Source organism: Bemisia tabaci, chromosome 6 (assembly GCF_918797505.1).
Source record: "Bemisia tabaci chromosome 6, PGI_BMITA_v3".
Taxonomy (NCBI): Eukaryota; Metazoa; Arthropoda; class Insecta; order Hemiptera; family Aleyrodidae; genus Bemisia; species Bemisia tabaci.
Genome location: NC_092798.1, coordinates 2,733,194 through 2,755,285, shown reverse-complemented (window position 1 = coordinate 2,755,285; position 22,092 = coordinate 2,733,194). Strand labels below are relative to the sequence as shown.

At 35.9% G+C, this 22,092-nt stretch overlaps 2 protein-coding genes across 3 annotated transcripts in view; one reads left to right on the top strand and one right to left on the bottom strand.

The window, feature by feature from the left end:
• The window catches only part of LOC109043814 (cytosolic carboxypeptidase-like protein 5), a 28,293-nt gene extending 22,559 nt beyond the window's left edge, over window positions 1–5,734 (top strand). For both annotated transcript variants that reach the window (XM_019061131.2, XM_019061132.2), the window contains exon 14: window positions 235–5,734. In XM_019061131.2, the coding sequence (XP_018916676.2) occupies window positions 235–506 (272 nt within the window). In that variant the 3' untranslated portion in view covers window positions 507–5,734. The remainder of the gene's footprint in view (window positions 1–234) is intronic.
• Window positions 5,735–9,971: 4,237 nt separating this feature from the next.
• On the bottom strand, window positions 9,972–18,717 carry morgue (modifier of rpr and grim, ubiquitously expressed). The gene is made up of 7 exons (XM_019061134.2): window positions 18,134–18,717; window positions 16,321–16,642; window positions 14,801–14,990; window positions 13,926–14,032; window positions 11,810–11,951; window positions 11,251–11,422; window positions 9,972–10,169 (listed from the first exon to the last, which is right to left on the bottom strand). Exons 1-7 carry the CDS (start codon window positions 18,410–18,412, stop codon window positions 10,053–10,055), a joined length of 1,329 nt encoding a protein of 442 aa, XP_018916679.2. The 5' UTR covers window positions 18,413–18,717; the 3' UTR covers window positions 9,972–10,052.
• Window positions 18,718–22,092: the final 3,375 nt, after the last annotated feature.

Genomic DNA, 22,092 nt, shown 5'->3' with positions numbered 1-22,092 from the left:
GCTAAAGTCAAGAAGTTACATTAAAATACATTATCACCGTTTTTGAAACCCGTAGCCGTGATGAACTTTTTTAAAGTGCCTCTCAATATGTATAAAAAAATAAAAAATTAATGTCCAGCAGTTTCCATCTGTGTATTTTGTGATTTTTTTTTTTTTTTTAAAGGTTTTTCGAAAAAATAACATTTTACCAGTGAGTACATTAGAACTCTAATGTTTTTTTTTTTTTTACTCCAGGAAGCTCCAAAGGCATAGCAAAACCCAAACCAAGTGTTACGGAAAACGTCATAGTGAAGAAAGGACCAAAACGGATAAAAATTAGCGAAGACGGGAAAATAAAGTGGGGAAAGCTCGTGGCGTCAACGTCAAAGAGGAAAGACTCCAAATTGGATGAGAATGCTTCATTGCTGTGGAAAAGCACAAGTCGACTTGAAAAGAAGAGCTCAGCAGACGGCAGCAGACGATTTGTAACGCCAGAAAAACGGAGAAAGAAGTCCAAACCCAAATAAACAATGATTTGACGCCGAGTACAGAGAGACTGTCTTTTCAGGTGTCTCTTGCCTTGAGTTGTAAAGTGCTCAAGAGGACAGAATGGGAATAGCTGTTTTATCATACCTACTTCCATTTTGAATGTCAATTTCTGGAAAACTTTTTCGAAGCTTAGCTCTCGGGACCATTTCATTTTTCACCAATTTTTCCTTTAGTTTCTTCTAACTTGTCAACAAAAGTTTGTCTTAGCATAGTCCAGAATATCAAGATGCATCATGAAATTGCCTTGACTTGAAACTCCCTCAAAGCCTCTAACGTGCACTGTAATCCCTATTTTGATGATGAAACTGCAAAAACGCGTATTTTGGTTGTAGTGTTCTACGATTTCCACGTCCATTTAATCATTTAGAAAGAGATAAAACCAACATTATGGCTTGAAATTTTCATAGCGTGTCCTGCCACTAGAGAAAAAAAAACACCGAGATTTTGAAAAGTAATGTTTCTGACATTACTTAGTTCTATAACTACTCAGTAATGAAACTGAGTTGTTTCCTGCAAAGAAAATAAAGTATGACAGGAAATCTGCCATGTTTAAACCAAAATATGAGTTTCTGCAGTTTCACCATTGATTCACTCAAGGATTTCCAGTATGTCCTTTGATTTCTTAAAACTTTTCAAAAACAGTATGAAAGGCCAGAATTTTGGGATGCAATGTGAGACTGCCTTGACTTAAAACCTCCTTTGAAGCGTCTCTGCTCTGAAATCCCTATATTTACATTGATTTCAAGTCAAAAAAATTCAGAAGTGCATCTTAAGATTTTGGCTTTGTCTTTTTATCTTGTTCGGCCGGTCAAACAGCATCAAATCACTGAAGTTAATTTCAAAGTGGTCAAAAATTAAATGTACGTGCACTCTTACTATAACGGAACAAAAACTGCTCTAGTGCTGCTTTTGCTTCTCCTGCAAGTTACGTCTGTAGGATTCTCTGAAAAATAAATTAGCATTTATCCATCAAAAATAGCAGTGAGGATGGTCCCACCAAGTATAATAAACATTTAAGCATCGTATTAGTAACTATGTCACCGAAAAAATTTGAGAAAATTTTCAAAATCTTGCTTAGATTTGGAAAATATTCCTACCGGTACTTTTGTCTATATGGTCCGTAAGAAATTGAGATGTTAAGGTCAATTTTTTATAGCTTAAAATGTTGCTGTATACACTAACGTAAGATTTTTTGACGCAGCAGATTATTGAATTGCTTTTTTCTGCACTTAATTTTTATCGTGCTTGAGATCATCAGAGAAATATGTAGTCTGTAAGAGAAAAAATGTGGCTTTCGCTATTAGTACAATTTGGAAAAGGTGCCAAAACGTTCTCACTAATTCGTGTTTTTTAGTATGGTGACTTTTGAGAGAAACAAGAAGCCTAGGTATTCTTGTACCTACTTGTTCAAGATAGCCACCATTAGTGTAAATTGACTCCTCTTGAAGAAACAGAAAACAGTGGCTGCTAGGTTTTTTAAACTTAATTTAAAATTTCAGGTAATAACACTATTGTTTCAAATTAATTTGCCTCATTTGCGTTTATTGTATCCTGTTCAATCTACCAGCAAAACCCGTTTTTCGTATTTTTTGTGCACAGTTTATCGTAGCTGCTGATCGATATCCTTCTATCCTCTTTCTCCATTCATCATCGGTGTGGTGTCACTGTCCACCCTCTCTCAGTATTTTTAGAGCTATGCAAATCGGAAATTTTTTAAAAGTGAGATGTGTTTTCTATAGTGTGTAAAACTGTTTAGTCCCTGTTGCCCGATTTTCGAAAATCGTTTTATAACCTTTACTTCTATTCTGCCATTCTTTTTCTCTCATTCTATGCATCAATAACTTTGCGCGTTTGTGGGTTGCAAAATGAGCTGTTAGGGTCACCATGGCTATAAAAATCGGCTGAGCTGCAAAGAGCCATTGATCAATCATTCAGTGTGTTGTTTGACGCGTAGACAAGAAATGGCATCTTTAGTTTATGTTTAAACTGAAAAGTAACCGTTCGCTTTAGGTCTTTTTGAGAAAAGAAAAATCTGAGGCATTGTTCAATTTGAAAGCCAAAATCATGATACGTATGAAGTAGTAACCATGATAAAGAAGACCTGCAGTCTCACTGTTTTTGGAGAAGGAGGATATGGAAAGATTTTCTCTGTTTTATGTGATGTGACTTTTTCCTCACCTCTTTATTTTTCTGTGTATTTCATATTATTTGCTTGGAAAGCGAAGACATTCGTCATCCATGCTATTTTAAATACATGATATCGTATTAATAAGTTGCAATAACTGCAACAGACTATCACCTACTTTTTATCATCAAATTTGACTGTTCCCTTTTTCTATTTCTACTGCCCACCTTTCATTCGAATGTTCTGAAAAATGAATCGAAATTTTTTTACATCCATTGACTTGAAGAAAAACCAATTTTGTTTTAGTATGTGCTTATTTTGCCAGTTTTTGTTCGTGTCCCTAAATTTTATCCCTTGTTTCTTGTTTTTCCAGAATTCTGTTCTTTTATTTCGAGAATGATCTTGTTGTTTATTCAAAGATTTATTTATACCCATTTCGCAATTTATTTAGCTAATTTAGTTTATTCGTCTCTCAGTATTGTAAAATCAAGTTTGATCCAGACAGTATAAAATTATCAATATGATTATCTCAACTCTTGACCAAACTCTGAGCTCTCGATTTCCTAATATTTCATGTTACCTTTTTACTGTATTGCCGTATCATAGTCACATTTTTTATCTCTGCAGTAGTGCACAATATTTTAGTCTTTAAACAAATTTTTACAGGCTTCTGTAAAAAAATCTAGAATGGTGAAAAACCTAACCTACTAAATGCAAGTATTATTACTTAAAAACATTCATACTCTTACACTATCACATCTTAGTTTAGAATTGTTATGGATGAATAATCACTTTAGTGAAAAAATGTGAGAAGTTGTATTTTTGCAACAAAAAAGGAAAAAAAAAACAACTGACTTCCAAACTTGCTCAACAAAGCTTTGTCCACTCTCCTAATATTGTGCACATCTGCCATCATTCTTATTAAAAAATGTTTGTAAAATTTCTTGCCAGTTAAGAGAATATATACATGATAAGTTAAACTTTAAAAACGTGCATCTCCATTCGCTCTTTTCCGACTTTCTCTGCATACTTTATTTTTAACTGGAAAACTGTTCAACATGATTTCCCATAAAGTGCCGCAGTTTGGTTTCTTGGTAAAAGTAATTTTTTGAGAAATGTATCAGACAAAATTATTAAAAATCGAAAAACGAACATTTTCTTTACTTTTAAAAAATAGTATAGTATGGAAAGTTTTGAAAAGCTGCTATGGAGGTATGCGTTTTCAGAGCATTACGATTGTGGTTTTGTCGATTATTATTTTTCACAGAAAAATCTGTGAAATCTTTTCACAGACTGGAAAAGCTATTTTGTAAACTTATCTGATAGACCATTTGGCTCTAAAAATGTTTTTCAGTAACTTTTCCCAGTACTGAAACAAAGTAAAAGTAGTACCTAATTTTCCAAAAACTCAAATTATTTTGATTTTGGAAGTAGCAAACTGATCAAAATGAAGCTTCCTGACAAAACTGCCAGTATGATCAAATCCCACCCGTCACTGCCCTTAATTATATTCACTCTCTACTGTAAGTCTCATCATTGGTGCTTATACCCGATAATGTAGTTTACATTTTGATCCTATTACTGATCTGATAATTTCTTTCTAATGTATTTTATTCATTATTTTTCTCTCTTTTCTTCTTAGTATTGGAGTAACTCAGTAATGATAATGCAGTAAAACCTCGATTACCTGATAGATTGAGGCAGAAGCTTCGGCCCGCGGCCCAAAACGCCAGATAATAAAGAATGCATAGAAAGAGCTAAAACCACATAAAGTATGCATGGAGAAATCGAAGAAAACTTAAAAAAACTTTGAAGATTCTTGCTTTAGACAAGCAATGAACGAATAATCGAGGTATTTCTGTAGTTGCAAAACCATTAAAAATCTTAATTATTATGTATCAGGGTGTCAAAAGGTCAAGAAAAAAGTTAAGAAAGTCCTGTTTGCTTCAAAAATCCTGATAAATAACTTAGAAAACTTAGATAACTTCAAAAGCATAGAATTGAGCTTCTCATACCAGAGCACAAAGAAGTGTTTTCCGAACTTTTTAGACCCTAAAATTTTCAAAACTATCAATACAAACCGGAGTTATTAAGTTCTGCTAAGTATGATTTGAAGTTACTAGTTGTGAAAGTGTTGTTTCAAGAAAAAGCTGTTTAGAATTGTAATCTGCCATGTTCAGGGCATTAATTTAATGGATTAACTTTCTACAGACACAGATAGAAACTAATCTCATTGTAATTGTCTGCTTAGAACCTTAGAGACCGTTTTCTGAGGAAATCTCAAATTCTGATTTTTTGACTGAAGTTAACAAAAAAGGCTTTACAGAAAATTTTCCCTCCTTACGCTAAAGTCCCTTTTTCTGTGGATGGAAAAATGCTTGTCGGCAAGATTTTAGAAAATATTTTAAAAGAGATTCTAGGAAATTGAGGTATGTCTTTACACCAAAGAATTAACGATTGGACCCCTCTTGAAATAATTTTTTTCAACCCTCCTGTAATTGTTATCCTACAACAATAGATAATTTTGCCCTGTCTATTTTACAGACAGGTATCAAGTCCTCAAAGAGTTTATGTCTACTATTTTTTTTTATGTCTGTTGAAAGTAACAACCATGCTCCCCGAGTCACAAAAGCGGCTTTAATGATAAATAGATCGGACTGACTCAATAAAATTGGCTGTTTGACCAAATGAAAAGTTACTCACAGGTGTAAATTTTCTCTCCATGTAGTTCTTTAGACACCCTATAACATGTTCTTTCAATTTTTATTCTGACAAGCACCCAATAGTTTTCTCATTGCTCCCCGTATTATATACCAAATATGTATGTCGATTACCTGTTCATTTCAGATCCTTTTATCATCGCCCAAGTGACAATACCAAGTTCACTCCTGAAATACATTTGACCCGAACGGTGCTGTTTTAGATTACTTCAAAGATTAAACATTGTTTTCTCCTAAAATTTTATTTAACTCAGACCAAAAAATTTTTGTTCCATTTTATTTATTCACTCTCTTGTTTTGTCTACGTATATTTCTTCATTTGTATTTCCATAGGTTTTTCATAAAGTTTACTCAGTGTTAACCAGTGTGTTTTTATTTGCCTCCCTCTCACGCTGTCTAAAGGATCGAATGATCCTGATGCTAGGGAATAGCATCAGGCTCAGGAAAATATCAGAAAGATCCAAGTTGAAGGAAAATATTGCGAAGTCGATTTTTCATCATGATGAAAATGGATCGATTTTTCAACCAGAAAAATGGAAACATCTCGTAAACCGTTGGTCGTAGACATAGAGCCAAACGGACGAAATTTTTCCAGCACCTATAAGCCCCAGAAACTTCTTCGGCATCTCCGATCGGGCTGGTACTCAGCTAGTCCCTTTGGAAATGGCCCGTGGAGTCCGATTTTTAGGTCCGGAAAGCACCTCGAGTCCGCTGGACCGCGCGATCAGCGAAAAACGCGAGTTTGTTGAACTTTCAAAAACACTCAGGCCAAGTGCATTCGCAAACCTCGATGAGTCTGCTGGACAGCGTGTCCAGCAAATAAGGCATGATGCTGTCACAGCAGTTTAGATATTTGTTTGCACATTCGTTTTCAAAATTATGACCGCCTGGTGTCCATTTTTAGAGGTATAAATGGGACTCTCAGTAAAAAATTCAAGCTTTGTCAAGTACTTACAATTCCTTTCTTGTTACAATAAGACAAGGAATTTCCAATATCCCAATCTGAAAAAGGAATTTTTCCCCTTTTAAATGCAATACTTATTATTGAAAAGCTGGTAATAAAATGATGGTTTTATTTCTTGAAATTTGCTTATTGATAGTGAAAACATTGATTTTTATTGCAATGATATCGAGGTCATAGATTGCCATTTATGGAATTTTTCGATCATGCCTAGGGCAGTTGCTACAACATTAACTAAAGAGCACAACATCTCCTCAAATATGGGGCTTGGAGGACAAGGCGCAGAAGTGCAGTTTTTGCTATTTCGAATAATATGTTTTTGAAGTTTCGAAACTACATGAATCCTCATGGTGGAAAGAAAGTTCGAACTGACTTTTTGATGCTTAAAAATTTGAATTTGGGAACGAATTTTCCACAGAATGTGCATTAAGACTCGTTTCACTTGAAATCATTAATACCTCAATTTTTTCTAAAACTGCACTTGTGCGCCATGTCATCCAAGCCCCTCGAATCTGCTCGTTACGGGATGAAAGGTACTATTAAGGTGTTAGGTACGAGAAGGGCACTTCCCGGTAGCCGTCATTAGGAGTTTTCAGTAATCTTTCGCTCATTGTAAAAAGGACGGTGAATGCATTTGTTTTATTGAACTTTTTACTGAATATTCTTCATGATTCTACAGTGTTCTACGGAGCAAATTCCAGAAAAATCATCCATTATATTAGACGTATTTTGTTTGCTGTAACAATTGTTTCCTGTTACAGATTTTGAGTTCCTTGCGTCACTTCTTCACAACCAATGAGAGCGGAGAAGCTCAAACAGGGGTTTTAGAGATCTATTAAAAGTTGTTACATTTTGCTGCCATAAGCTCTTAGAGCGGTGCGATTGTTCTGTAACAAGGTTGCGATACTGCTGCCAGATTGTACAAAGGATGAAACTAATAAAGGGTAGGCCACGCCCCATTGACAGAAACTAATTTCGAACAAAATACGATTAATACTAGCACTTTCGAGTAGTTACAGCGAACGTAATACGTCTAATCTTCTCTTGAACAGAAATTGGCAACGGAGATTCTGAAATACCACAACCGAGAAGTGATCTTCGTGCACCAGCACCTCAGTTTAGAAACTCACAAAATCCACAGTTTTGATTTATACAAACAGTCAGAGAGCTGTGTATGTTTTATTATGAAAAAAAGAAGGAAAAAAGCGATTTCAAAATAAGAATAAAAAACAAAAATCTAGTGCTACGAACTGTCCGTCAATAACAATAATTCAACAAAAAACTTTCAGTTAAATGCAAAAAATATTTTCTCTCACAGTAACAAACTATATTTTGTGCACTTGAACAGACCTTGTCAAAAAGAGGATGACAGATAATTAACAAATTTTCTGTCTTACAGAAGCGATCCGTAAGTGCATTCTGTATGAGCTACAGCGGGGCGATTATTGAAATGATATCGACTGTATGTCAGCGCTTTGTCGTGTCGCGCCATCGACTAAGCCATTGCTTAGTCGATGGCGCGACACGACAAAGCGCTGACATACAGTCGATATCATTTCAATAATCGCCCCGCAGTTGGCTCATGTTCTTACAGGTTTCGAAACTTACCCCAGAATACACTTACAGCTCTTTTTCGTGACACGGTAGAAATTATTCGCAAGGTTTTGTAGTGGGATTCAAGCATACGAATCCTTCTATAAAAACTATCACTGCAAACAAAATGAATGGATGCATCCTTATGAAATAGAAGATTTATGAAAGAACTCCAAAATAATTAAAAAAAGACTTTCCAAGAAAGAACTATGCACAGAATACCTGGAGAGGCGCCCACTAAATTTCAATGTTACCTAAAATTATGTTCCTTACAGCCTCCTGATAAGTTCCTTTTAAGATACAGATATTTTCAGAGTCATTCTACCAGTGTAATTGATACACTTTAAAAATGTTATCTCTCTTGAAAACTAAATTAATAAATTCTAATTTTTACTCGACAAGTTAATGTTATTTTTTAAACTAAATCTTTATCAATTTAATAAATTTAATTAATTTACTTGACCTCAAAAGTGAACGTTTAGCAACTTAAATTGCTAAACTTAGCCTGAAATTACTTTCCAGTAATTCTACTTTGTTACGACTTGCTTTAATGTATTTAGGAATGACGGGCCATTTATACTTACTTTATTTCATTTTTAATTTTATCTCATGATGAGTTTTAGAAATTGAACTTTCCGTGTGTCAATGTCCAGAAAGTCAGCGTCAAAAAGAGCATTTTTCATCCTACTAACTTGAGTTCTCTAGTGGAGATGTGGGACTGTTGTCATGTGTGTTTAGATGCTTTGCCACAAGCTTTTATCATTTGGAGGAAGTAAGGAAACAAAAGCTCTCCACAATCACTAATTAGATATTACATTTCTACTGGATAATGCGTTTTAAAAGGCTTAAAAATTCATTTTCCATCCCCGCTTCTCTGGAGATTGACACGCAAAAAGTTTGATTCTAAAAGCTCATTGTGCTCAGGCGGTCATAAGAAACACTATAACAAATAATATCGAGATTTAGTCATCGCCAAATTTTTTGGCATTCTGTGCGTAGCCATTTCTAAGTTTCTTCATTCAAATTTTTTAAATAATTTCATTTCCAAATTGATCTAGTGCTTTTCGATATTTCTAAGAAAAATATCTACTGCTACAGTCAAAAATAAATCGTTTATAGAAAGAGTTGCACAACATTCAAATGTTCAAACAGGGTACTTCCTCAGATCAGTAGAGCACTTGAACATTCAATTTTGCCTGATTCATACTCTTACCTCCAACCCTAAAATTGAATCCACACTTTAAATAGATAGGTTCAATCTTGAAGTTCCAAATATTGATAGACACATTGAAGGCTAAGGAACTATACCGCCTGACTGACAATAATGGCGAAAATGACTTAGCGACGGTGCTGCATTCTGGAGTATAAAATATGCAAATTAGTGTATTTGGTTTTTCCGATTCCGAATATGGGCCCTATAATCAGAGACAAAAGACCCTCCACTAGTATCTTGGCCATTGTGGAAGCTTCTACTTTCGGGACTTCAGCATTCTACTGTTGACTTACCTACATGGTTGATGTTCAAAAACGTGTTGGCAGTTTCGTTTTGCAAACAAGCCGAAAATGGCCGACGATTTGGAAACTTGTTTGGCTCATGACGTCATCCGAAGCTCATCATCGACCATGTAAGTAAGTCAACAGCCGAAACTAGGGTGATGACTGTTGCTCCCTAGTAATTGTCCGTAAGGAATTGTTGAATCTCCGAAAGTAAAAGCTTCCACCTGTCGCTAGGAGGCCAGTGGAGGGCTCTTGTCTCTGGCTATAATGTTAAAAAAAAATTGCAAATCTAACCTTAAAATTACAAGAATGCCGAAGTTTTTTCTTCGTCTTGCACAATCTTTCAAGGGCAAGTTTCAAGTTTGCAGATAAGTGGTAATGCTCCTTAGCCATCGATATATATTTTGTATGAATGCATCCAAGGGACAAATGCAGCAATTGAAGTTGGACTACATTTTGCAATTAGTAACAACATACTATTATTGGCTTATTTTAGAAAGAACATGTGTGTCATAAGTTCCTCTATACAGATAACTGTCTTTGTAAATTAGCCGAAGATAACAACTCTTTATTGCTGTAAGATAAGCATGTGGTAAACAACAATGGCACGCTAAGTTGACCTTGATGATCACAATGGAGGAAGGATATCATGCATCGCATATTTCCAGGTCCAAGTCCTGGCTATGTCCTCAAATACTTCTCGATTATTTAGGTACAACTTACCTATGTCAGATTCCATACAAACCTGCAACCAATACAAGAACCATTAGGAGATGAATAAGGAACCATAAGGTCTTGTATTCACAAGACGTTTTCTTTAGATTTGTTCGGAAATGCTCCTGTTTGTTAAATTTAAATAATTTGTTTGATTGCTAGTTATGTACAATTATTATCTTAGTCCTGAGTAAACCCTCAGTTTTTACTAATTTATCTTCCTGTGCAAACTTGTCATGGGAATGAGAGAACTACACCCATGGAGACGGTAACTTCAAAAAATCCCTGAAGTTTCACCCCTGGGATTTGACCCAGGAATTCTATGCAATTATCTCATAAGGATAAGGCTAAGATCACCAAAAGATGGCACCCAGCAGCCATGGAACACTCCGTATATTATGATGGAAAGTAAAGTGACGACAGCCTAATGATCAAAGGGTGTTCATAAAAACTGTCCGCTTTGCTGTTATGACTTTTATTGAAACGATTATTAAAATTAGCGGTATGGTAATGCAAACCAGAGCTCACCAAATAGTGAGGGATGTTGTCACGGTACTTGAAATATTAGTCAGTAATGCTTTTACACTGTTCTGTGATCATTTGAACTTCACTTGTGTTTGCACTTGTGGAATAACACCTGCTAGTACCCGGGCTCATATCACAGCAGGGATAATTGAGTTTCTGGCCATAAAAAAAACTGGTGCCAACCCATCTAAAAGTCCAAATCTGACTCTTTATGACTTTTTCCTACATTCTTAAGCCAAAAACCATTGTAAAAGTGAACTTGACTCCAAAATTGCAGTAGTGAAAGCTCTGTCAGTAATTCTTAAACAGCTGGCAGAGGGTGGTCCTGAGCACAAGTTTAAAGGGTGGCAAAATCGTTTAAAAAATTATTGCACCTCAAAAAGATTAAATTTCAAGTCCAAAAGTAGAAATTGACGGAATTTTGTAAAACTACTGGTTAAATATTTTTCACACATTTTTCAACAAAATTATTATTATACTTCCAAAAATCTTTATCAAACACCAGTTTTTCCACTTCCAGCTAGTATAAAACTTGAGAAAAAATAAAAGCCAAAAAATAAAATTTAAGTAGATGAACAAAGACATACCTGACAAAATGGATCAGTCAACAAGGATTGGACAGATATTAGAACTTTGCTAAGGGTCAACGCTAAACTCCAATTGTGAGTGATGGAATCCAAACCGACATCACCATGCCTTGAAATATTTGGATGAAATATCTTCGTTAGAAATCTGACGATTGGTGGACTCATTGGATAACTGAAAGCAATGGAAACCATTATTGATTTATTTAAACATTGGACAATAGTGCAAAGTGTAAGAGACTATTAAAGAGAAGGCTCTAGTGTTAAATTTCGATTTTGCCCTGACTTGCCCCAATAAAACGAATGGTTGAAGGGAGTGAGCCGCTTGCTTTACAAAAAATTTGAAAGTTAATCTAAAAGACATTGGAGCACTCTTTTTGCTAGGCAAAAGCAACATTAAGCACTCCTTAATGCACTCAATGCTATGATACAAATGAATCCATTCATAGTTTTTTTGGTGTGAAGACCCTTTTTCCTACCGACGGACACATTTGCACAAATCAAAAAGAAAACAACTCTCATTTACAGCCCATGCTAAAAAATGCTAAATGAGATAGCTTACCCATATGGCACTAGAACATAAAGATAAAATATTCCTCCTTCATAAGGACTGCCAACAGGTCCAGTGATAGTTGCTTGCCAATGACAGTAATTTGAATCCAATGGCATGGCCTCTATTCCTTCTGGCGGTTCTGAAGTCAAAGCTGCGGAAAGAATGCAAATAATTAATTATCATGAAAGGATCAATAATTATTGACTTGACTCTCAAAAATCCTGAAAATGATTGAGTATTGAGCGCATTTGAACAGAACACTGGAGGTTTTAAAAAAAAGACACATTGGTGGTTTCGCGATAAATGGAATAGTTTTATCGCCGTAACAGACAACACATTTTTCAGTCATACTTTTAGTAGTAATGATAATCACTCAAATTTTTTTGCATTAATCTACACAGGGTAACGTGTTAAAACGATTTCAAAGATTTATCGCTCTACTTCTCAATTTTAATGTATAAATGCCAAATGGCCGAAAACGTGCTGTCTGTTACACTGACTTTTTACCACGTAACAGACAGCACATTTTCGGAATTTACATAATATTAATTGAGAAGTAGAGGAATAAATCATTAGAAAGCGTTATAATACGTAACCCTTTGAAGATCAATGCAAAAAAATTCGAGTAATTATCATTTCTACTAGAAATATGACCGTAAAATGTGTTGTCTCTTACGGCGACAAAACAATTCCAGTTATCGTGAAACCACCCACAAAAGCAACAGCTTAGAACTGTCAATTGCGACATTTAATTCTGTGATTATTCTCTTCAAGAAAGTCTGATTTTGACTTCCCTTGCAATTTTGAGCGATTCTTTTTAGAGTGAATGATGAAAATTCGTAGAGAATTTCAATTGAAAATATTGGTTGGTTTGGCTTTCAAAAAATAAAACATGAACGTTGCAACTTTCCAATCTGAGATACACTTTTTCCAACTTTGGCCACTGATATATTCAGATTAAGAAGCAAACGAGATTGGAAAAGACGAAGAAATATATTGCAGCAAGCGCAGCGTAAAACCTTTGGGAAAAACCACTCCAGATTTTACTAAAAGTCCTCCATCAGTTGGGGGTTTTTAACTGCTTTGTAGATGAACTATTTTCATGTGAAGTAATTCTCAACTAGAGCTGCATTACAATCTCTAAAATAACAACTTGATCCAAGGAAAAACTGCTGCTAAGTATTAAAGGTCCGAGATAGAAAATCTGGCCTTTTTGAGAGTGCCAAACTCATTTTCAACCAGGTACAAGAAAATTTTAGTTGCTGATCACATCAAAATCATGGCATGTAGTCACCAAAATTACCTGAAAGTTCATTACAAGCTTTGATTTTGCTGTAACGCTCAGTCTGTTTACATCGTAATCCGTCTCGGTCACCCGATAGCAGCAAGTCAATGACTCATTATTTCTTTCTTTTTCCCTTTAAAATAAATTTGAAACTATATCAAAACGCCATGGTTTTTTTCTTTCTTATTACTTGTCTTTGATCATGTATATTTTGAAGCAGCCTTTCCCTGGATGAAGTTTTTATGTAGTTTACTGAGTTTTCTGATAGCAATTCAACAGTCCAGGTGCAGGGAATGTGAATTTACAACTGTCTTGCTAGAGATTATTGCAATTTCCACATGCTTAAAGGTTCTCTTACATCTTTCGTGTTTTGCAAAAAAAAAAAAAAAATGCAATTTTAGCAGGATCCAATTCCTCAGACTTAGGTAGGTGATATTCTGAGGAAGACTCACTTTACTGAGAATATTGGATTATGACAGGTTTCTCCAAGGGCATGGAAGTCTTGAGCTCTCTCTATGTTGCTAAAAACTTTACTAAGATGTTCTCCGATAGGAATTCATCAGTAAAATCAAAGAGCTTTAAATTTTATAGACAGGCACATTTTGAAATCAACAACCTTACAAGCTTCAGTATAGCAACATTTGAAGACTTTTGATATTGCAGATGAGCCTCTGAAAATTTCATGATTTCTTTCATTAAGAGCGAGAAAGCTGTACTCATTGCTAGGTACTTACAGCTCAAGCCACATTACAACTCAAAGATACGATCCCCATTGAAAAAAAATTCCTTATAAAAATTACCAATGGCTTATGTTTATAAAATGAAAATTTTAACGCATACTTTTAAGTTCATTCCGTAACCTGTTACTCCTCCATGTATTTTCCTCATCCCGCATTTGTGGTTGTAGTGAAAGTTGAAGACACGTCTTGCACGGACAACTTTGCATACTGAAAAAGAGAATAAGTTTTGTTGGTTTATTGTACACTCATCATAGGAAGACATCAGAAACAAGACAGAGAAAAAATAAGATGAAGTTGTAGAGTTGAGAAATAGAGATACAGTTGGCAAAATATTCATTTCTCTTGGGTTATCTTTCCGATAAACTTTATGATAAGTAAAGTGAAAGGAGTGCGGAAGAAGCTCGTAAACACATTGATACCAAACTAAATTACTAAATTTATTTTTCACATTACCTCTCTTAGAAAAAATCATGATGCCACAAATAAATACATGCCACATACTTTCAGTACGGTTTTAAAAGTGATGGGTTAGTTTTTTCTTAAATTACTGAAATGATAGAGCTCCCAGTAATATATTCAGAATTTTTGGACTCAAAATGCAGAGAAAGTTCATTTTAAAATCAAGAAAATCAGGACTTGTTTGAAATGATACTTTTAACCCTCCTCATGTCCTAAGCAGATGAGGGAGTCCGCATCTGCTGATTGGCTGTAGCTCAGCCCAAGACCTGGCCTAGTTGTGTCACACTGACTGTCGGCCTTTGATTGGTCAGATTTGAATCAGCTTTCTTCTTCCCTCCTTGCGAAGGGCTTTTCTAAAATTTTCATCGGACTTTTAGGTATATAAATGAAATTTAATAAGGTAACAACTCTCAGCTACTTTGCAGAAATGTTGTCACTGATCCATGGGTTATAAATTGAAATCTAGGTAATTGTTGAAACTCCGTGGAAAATAAGGAAAAAATGGATGTCACTTACAACTGTGAATACACTTGGAACCAGTCATAGATGTTACAAATTGGTTTATAGAGGGGAAACCGACGTTTGACATATGTTTTCCAAGATTCTAGAGGCACGTGAGATCGGAGCAAATTATGCCACCTTTTGCATACAAATCCAACTGACCACAAAGACATGTCATCCAGGAAGGAGAAAACAGCTAACAAAACTGTTCAAAAACATACAAATAAAAATGAATTTCTACAAAAGAGAAAGGTGTAAAAGTTAATAACGGAAATTTTTATTCTTAAAAGTTTTAAGCAAGTTTACAAAGATGGAATACATTCAACTAATGACAAACACTTTATACCGACACAGCTGCTTCAAAAGAAATTCTTCTACAGCAAAACATTTAATGAGTGCTGAATGGCAGGAAAGAAAATTTTAATAAGAACTTCACAGATGGTAAGTGCAAACCATCAAGTGACAACGTTCACAAAGAAATTTGAAAGTCTCAACTTTCAAGCTATGTTTACAGTATTGATAGCCCTTCAACAGATAGCATTAAATTTATGTTACTACAGCAATCATTAGAGCCTTAGTACAATTTACTATAAATCGCACAACTGTGAACTTGGCAAAATTTAGGACATGATGTACAGGCTTTTGCTTTCAGAAACTACCTTGCTATCCGGCTTCTTGTGGCATTAAGTGAGGCCTGAATCAACAATTTTCCGTGTTTAAATGAGATAGGATAAATTGGACATATTTCTATCAAACGGACCTAAGCGCCATAGGGGGAGGAAGGGAGACAGAGGTTTGGATTGGCGGGTGTTGCGGAACGCGATGCTTGTTCCATCCTATACTTACTTGCAATGCTTTTCCATGGCACTTACTTCCGTTTGACAGAACGCGCTATCAAGGATTCTAAAATCCTTAAAAGGAACTCAATTTGGCGCTTCGTTCTGTTTAACAGAAATACGTCCAATTGAATAAACCTTGACAGAAGATCAGACCAACAATATTTTAGATAAAATTCAATATTACACACACAATGGAACAATATTTTTGAAATGTTAAAAAACTGCTAGCTTCGCAATGTACTTGCAAAGGAAGACTGTAAATATTGGGGCTTGATGGTTAGTGCCCTGATTTGAAGAGCGGTGTGTTTTTGATGGATTTGGGGTGGAGAAAATCTCCGAAAATGACATGCTCGAAGGTGAGAGCTTACATATGGGGAGGTCCTAATTGGCGGATTACTTTTTTTTCGGAGCAAATCATGGTTGTCGGTGGGGAAAATGAAGATCCACTCTGAAGAGGATGTTGGCAAAGATACCTAGCTGAGTAATTCTTAGATTTTTCCTACAACGACACTATTGCTTCATTTCTTCATAACTATCCACTGACTGATGGAAATAATTATCAGCCAGAATCAGAAGGTTAAGGAATTTTTGGTACCCATAAATAGAGCAGTTATCCATGAATAACTGTTGAGCTCGCTCGACTTGAATTTTCAACCAAACCAAAAATTTAAAGCAACTTGGGAGGAGAACACTCACCTTCAGATGGTAAACATTCTACGAGGTGAGAGGAAAGATTGTCCGACGGACGGGGAGTGCTAAGTTGATTCAGGCGCTCGACTAAATTTGGAGGCTGTTCCGGTACTGGATAACCAGACTGATTGGATGATCTCCTCTCATAATACCCGTCAGTTGGCTCATCGTTACCAGAGTCCCCATCATCAGTTTTTTCACTGTTAATTGGTAGTGTTGTGTGCGGACGGCTCACCTCATCGGAAAACAGGAATAAGTGACAGGTCCCACAAACCGGTTCATCAAATGAGGGTTCGTAGTATCCATTGCAGTAATAGCATGATGTATGCTGAGGAATAAATGAAATAACATAGAGTAAACCTAAAGGACATGATTGAAGAGTGCTTAGTGAGTGATGGCATTGCATTGAGAAAAAGAATGGACTAAAACTGAACGAATGGAGTTTCTTGCTCATGTTAGAGCCAGATGGTGAAAAAATCATCACTTTTAATTGCACAACCCATAACAGAGGGACATAATTTTACAATAGAGCCATAGAAAAAAGACAAAATGGACTAAAGACCATTGAGGCATTTCTTGGTAAAGGAGCGTATTAGCTGCTAAGTTTGTGCGACATAGTTTTTAGCTGTAGACGACTTATCCGACAGTTCTACTATGAATTTTTTCCTGAATTTGTTTGGAGTTTTTGCTCACTATTGTGAGAAAGTAAACCGACTATGAGTGAATTCATCTGCCACAACGTGGTAAAAAATTATTTTGGCGGAAATACAAGCCTCATACACCCATTTACCAAAAAAGTCCTCAATTGCTCGGCATCAGCTTCCTGGGGTTTCGCTCATATTTCCTGCCTTAATCTATCGAGGCATATAAAGAATAGTGGTCGCATTTTGATTTTGGCTGCCATCTTAAAGCGTTGTGACGTTAGAAGGGTACGGGTTTTGCCGTGCAATCCGAGGTTGAGCCCCCCCCTCCTCTCCGACCCACGTACCCGATACCGTGTGACGTCCAGAGGGTACGAAATGCGACCACCATTCTTTATCCGCCTTGTTTTTTTATTACTTAAGTGATGCCAAGTCCTCACTAAAATTTGTAGCAATACTAGTGGCTACTTCTATTAGTCTTTGACAGATATTTTCTAACCATAGAAAAGCAGTGAATTAACAATAGTCCCTGAAGAGTTTGGTCAGGAACTCTTGAAACAATACATTTTCTGAAGTTGTAGCAGTTCTGAGAACATACAGTATTACAGGTGTCGTCAGATAAGTTGTCCATTGTTTACTTTCAGTTTGCAAGCTCAGACAACAAATTGGACTGCATTTTGCAATTTGGACCTATAAATTCTGGCTCATCTGAAAAAACACTTATATGCATAGGGAAACTAATGGCACATACGTTGTTTTAAAACTGGGCCAGAATTTATAGGTCCAAATTGCAAAATGTAGTCCAATTCAGGCCTCTGCACAGCCCGTTCTTTGCTGCTATTCATCTTGAGAATGTCTGTCTCATCATCTTTTCATAATGAAACTTCTTATCGGTTATAATCCGCAACTTTTTTGTGGTTGTGATTTCAGTGTGGCTACAATTTGAAGTATTACAAGGTTTGAAGGTATTAAAAAACCTATAAAAGCTTGTGTTCTGATTGTGTTTGTGCTTCTGGAAGAAACAGATGTTTTAGTGTAGATAGTGGTGATGCGAAAACACCTGCAAACCGAGAGTAAACAATAACCAACTTATCTGACAACACCTGTATCAGAATACAATGCTTAAGTTTCAGGTATTTGACCCAAATTTATGTGATGGACTGCACACGAGTACTTACTGAATATGAAAATTCTTCGTTATACTGTGATGGCCCTGGTTCTGGCACATGATCACCTTCGTCAAATTTTTCAGGATCGTTGGAATCTTCAGTTTTGTCCTCGGTGTTATTTTGATCATGTTCGTTCTGCTCCTCGAGATCATGCAAATGATTGCAGTTGGTGGCAATATGGGAAACAGAGCCCTTTATGTTGCTGCTCAGAGCATTCTCACCCCCATTTTCAACGACAGGAGAGTCATTCAGATCATCCGCAGCGCTTGCTTGATGGTTAACGCTCATCTTGAAGAAGCATTTGTGATTCTAATGCACTTAATGATTTAAAAATTGGCACCATGAAACTGGGGTTAAAGTTATTGAAGAATTAATTTCCACATGATTTAGAGTTTAAGTAACCTTCCAAGAGCTTTCAAGTGATGATAACTCTTAAGTTATAGAAAGGGTTGAAAGATTGAAACTGATCAAAATGAAATGAGTAGATGTTCAAAAAAATCTTGAAAAAAACAACACGTAGCTAGAAAAAGAGTAATTTTTTGAGGACGATGTAGTTATTCTTTCTTCAACACAAACTTCGTCATTTGAACAAGCTTTGCTGCTTTGCATGAAATTAAAAACAATAACAAGTGGTTCTACTAACCTAAAATATGGCTGCTGACTGGTGACTAGTTGGCTGATGATTGAATTGCCTGTGCCCGCAAAAATTTAAATATCATGTATTACAATGGGTTTGAATAGGACATGGAGTGAGCAATGATGACGAGAACTTTGAGATAAAAAAGTTAAAAAAGAGAAACCCTCGGCGCGGCGCGGTCGACATGTAACACTAGGGTGCGTCAAAAAAAATGAAAGTCTGAAATGTTCCGCTCCCCAGGCGGCAATCGATGACGTTTGGTAAAAAAACATGTTTGCCAAAATTTGGGCCAATTTCAACCATTTTAAATGGTGCCAAAGGTCAATTTTGTGATGAAATTATGATATTTTGGTTTAGACCTCGATTTCGTACAAAAAACTCGATTTTACGCTGAAATCGTGCGTTTACGAGAAAAATGTCAAAGAACTCGACTTGCAGAGGATAAAATTTTACACTAGGAGGACGTCTTTGTAACCGATAAAAATCAAATTGAACTAGAAAAACTCAACTCTGTATTTAATTTTTTGGTCCTCAGAATTTCCGAGGTCTTACTAAGTAGAGGTTTAAAAGACTCATTTTTCACGAAAATAAGTCGAAAGAGGGTATAAATGAACTGTAGGCAAGTGTTGAGGATGCAAATGTCATCAGAACTTCCTCAGTTTCAAAAAAAGTTCCAACTATTTTGCACAATCCTCCAAAAAGTGTACGGCTCGAGAAGCAGGATCGTGCTATAAAAGTAGGGGGAAAGTGCGGTTTGACCGGGAAAAATTGCGTAACAAACTTTCCCTATGTAATCGTCATCAGTAGGTCCCCCTGAACAACTTCCTAAAAGTTAAAAATGGCCCGACCCCGGAATATCCCTAAAAAAAGTTAAAATTGAAAATGGCGGCCGTAATAAGAGGGTCCGGGAAATCGGTATTTTAAAATGCTCATTCTGTCTCATCATGTGAGGTAGCATTTCCTATGTAATTTTGGTCGTAGATTTCATAAATGAATTCCGCAAGGCCCCTTCTGAGCTTACGTTTCTCTCGGTAGTCGTATGTTTCCTTTAATTTCCTTTATTAAATACATTTATAACATCAAATTTAAGTTTCTTGGCCATAAATACATGAAAATAAAGGCACTTCACTTTCCTTGTTCCTTTGGTGAATATTTAAAAAAAATGCAACCTCCTGCTTTCACATTTGGCCGCCATCTTTGATTTGGAGCGCCCCCTTTGGCCGGAGGGCCTTGCGGAATTCATTTATGAAATCTACGACCAAAATTACATAGGAAATGCTACCTCACATGATGAGACAGAATGAGCATTTTTTTTTTTTTTTTTTTTTTTTTTTTTTTCCTGTTGTTTTATGGCTTTGTGTCTAAGCACCTGCAGCCAACTTTAGACTAGTGTGATAGTGTAGAGAGAAGGTTACAGGTGACTAGTTACCGACTTTAGAGGTGTGAAAAAGAAAAAACTAAAAACATGGAAAAAGGTGAGGGATTGATAAAAAAGAGGAGTTGAGTAGAGAGAGGGTGAGAACCCTTCACCATTTTCACGCTCTGATACCCGGCAGAGCGACTTCCTATGACCAGAGACTGGGTAATGGAAAACAAACAAAGTGAACATACGGTAGGGATTGAATGTGTTAGAGAGAATGATTTGTTTGGACAAAAGGTAGATTGAATAAAACAGAGGGTAAGACGGTTGGTGGAAGTGAAAAATAAATATAGGGAAATTATTAGTGTAAGAATGAAGATTTGGTAGATTAGAGGTGGATATCATTTTTATCTAGAAAAAGGGCTATGGATTTAAGGGTATTGAGGTCGCCGACCGAAAGAAGATATAGGGTTGAATAGGGTGGGAAGATTTCAAATTTATTTATAAGTTCAGAAAAAAGGGTATTTCTATTTTTAAGTTTATCACATTGGAAAAGGATATGTTCTAGGTTTCCAATGGAACCACATTCACACAAATTAGAGGTTGTTAAGTTAATTCTAAACAAGTGAGTGGGGTACAGGCCATGACCAATTCTAAGTCTAATTAGATTCGTGATAAGGGAGCGTTTCCAGTCAAGTCTATAAAACCAAGGTTTACGAGAGAGAGTAGGGAGAAGAGATTTTAGTCTTTGGCCTTTCCACGTACAAGCTATCCAATCAGAGTTCCAATCGTTAAAGTTTTGTTGGGAGATAAGGGGGAACAATTGTTTAAAAAAGATTTTATTATCAATTGGCTGAGCTAAATGAATAGATTTAGTCAATTGATCAACTCTTTCGTTACCTAATATTCCTGAGTGACTAGGAATCCAGATCAGCCAAATATTCCTTTCTCGGTATCTAAACAAGATTTCTTTAGTTTCTTCAATGAGGGGGTGGAGGTCCGGTTGTTGATTAATCAGGTTAACTAATACGCTATGAGAGTCTGTACAAATTGCAACATTGGAAAGATTAAGGCTAATACTGTGTTCAACAGCTTGGAGAATAGCCCACGTTTCGGCTTCAAATATAGAATTATATTCCGATAGAGAATAGACTTTATAGAATTCATTAGAGAGAAAGGCTGACGTGGTGTATTCAGCCGTCTTGGCGCCATCAGTATAATACTGGGTAAAGTTCCTAAATTTTAATCTCATTAATTCGTTAAAGTTCATTTGGATTGAAATGTGATCAGATAGTTTTTTTTTAGGAATGTCTAAGAAGATGGTATTAGGTTGGAAAAATTGGAAAACAGGATCTCTCATAAGCGAGCACGGCAAATCGCTTTTTAAGATTTTGGGAAGTAAAGGATTTCTCAGAATCCATCTGTTAAGAAAAAGTGGGTGTTGTTTATTAACCCAATAGTTACTATTCATAATTGATCTCTCAAGCATCTTTATATTCCTTATAATGGGGCTGTGCTTAATGCTCATTGCTCTGATTAGAAGTTTATCTGTTAGGAAATTAAATCTATTAAGGATAGGGGGAATAGCTGACTCAGCGTTTAGATTATTGGTAGGGGTTGATCTAAGAACACTTAAAGTTTTACGTAGGCAAGAATTTTGGAGTATATTAGTTCTTTCAATAAGATTAAAATTTCTACAGTATATTGGGAGGCCGAAATCAAGAATCGGGCGAATCATACTCATGAAAAGTTTTCGAGAAACGTCCTGGTTAATACCCCAAGAACAACCATGTAGATATGACAAGATGTTTAATTTACAAGAAATTTTAAGTTTAATAGAATTAATATGTGGAAGCCAATTCATTTTTCTAGTATATAGGAGGCCTAAATATGTGGCCGAGGGAAGTACAGGGATTAAGAAATCATCAAGATTAAAAGAAAGGTTATCAGGGAGTCTCCTAGTAGAAAAAA

Bases quoted from the DNA above. Each gene is read 5' to 3' on its own strand.
- morgue (XM_019061134.2), bottom strand. From the start codon at position 18,412: ATGAGCGTTAACCATCAAGCAAGCGCTGCGGATGATCTGAATGACTCT. The intron at 14,033-14,800 runs GTAAGTGACATC...TCTCTTTTTCAG, and splicing joins TTCCAAGTGTATTCACAGTT to TATGCAAAGTTGTCCGTGCA. The intron at 11,952-13,925 runs GTATGCGTTAAA...TTCTTTCCGCAG, and splicing joins GTTACGGAATGAACTTAAAA to CTTTGACTTCAGAACCGCCA.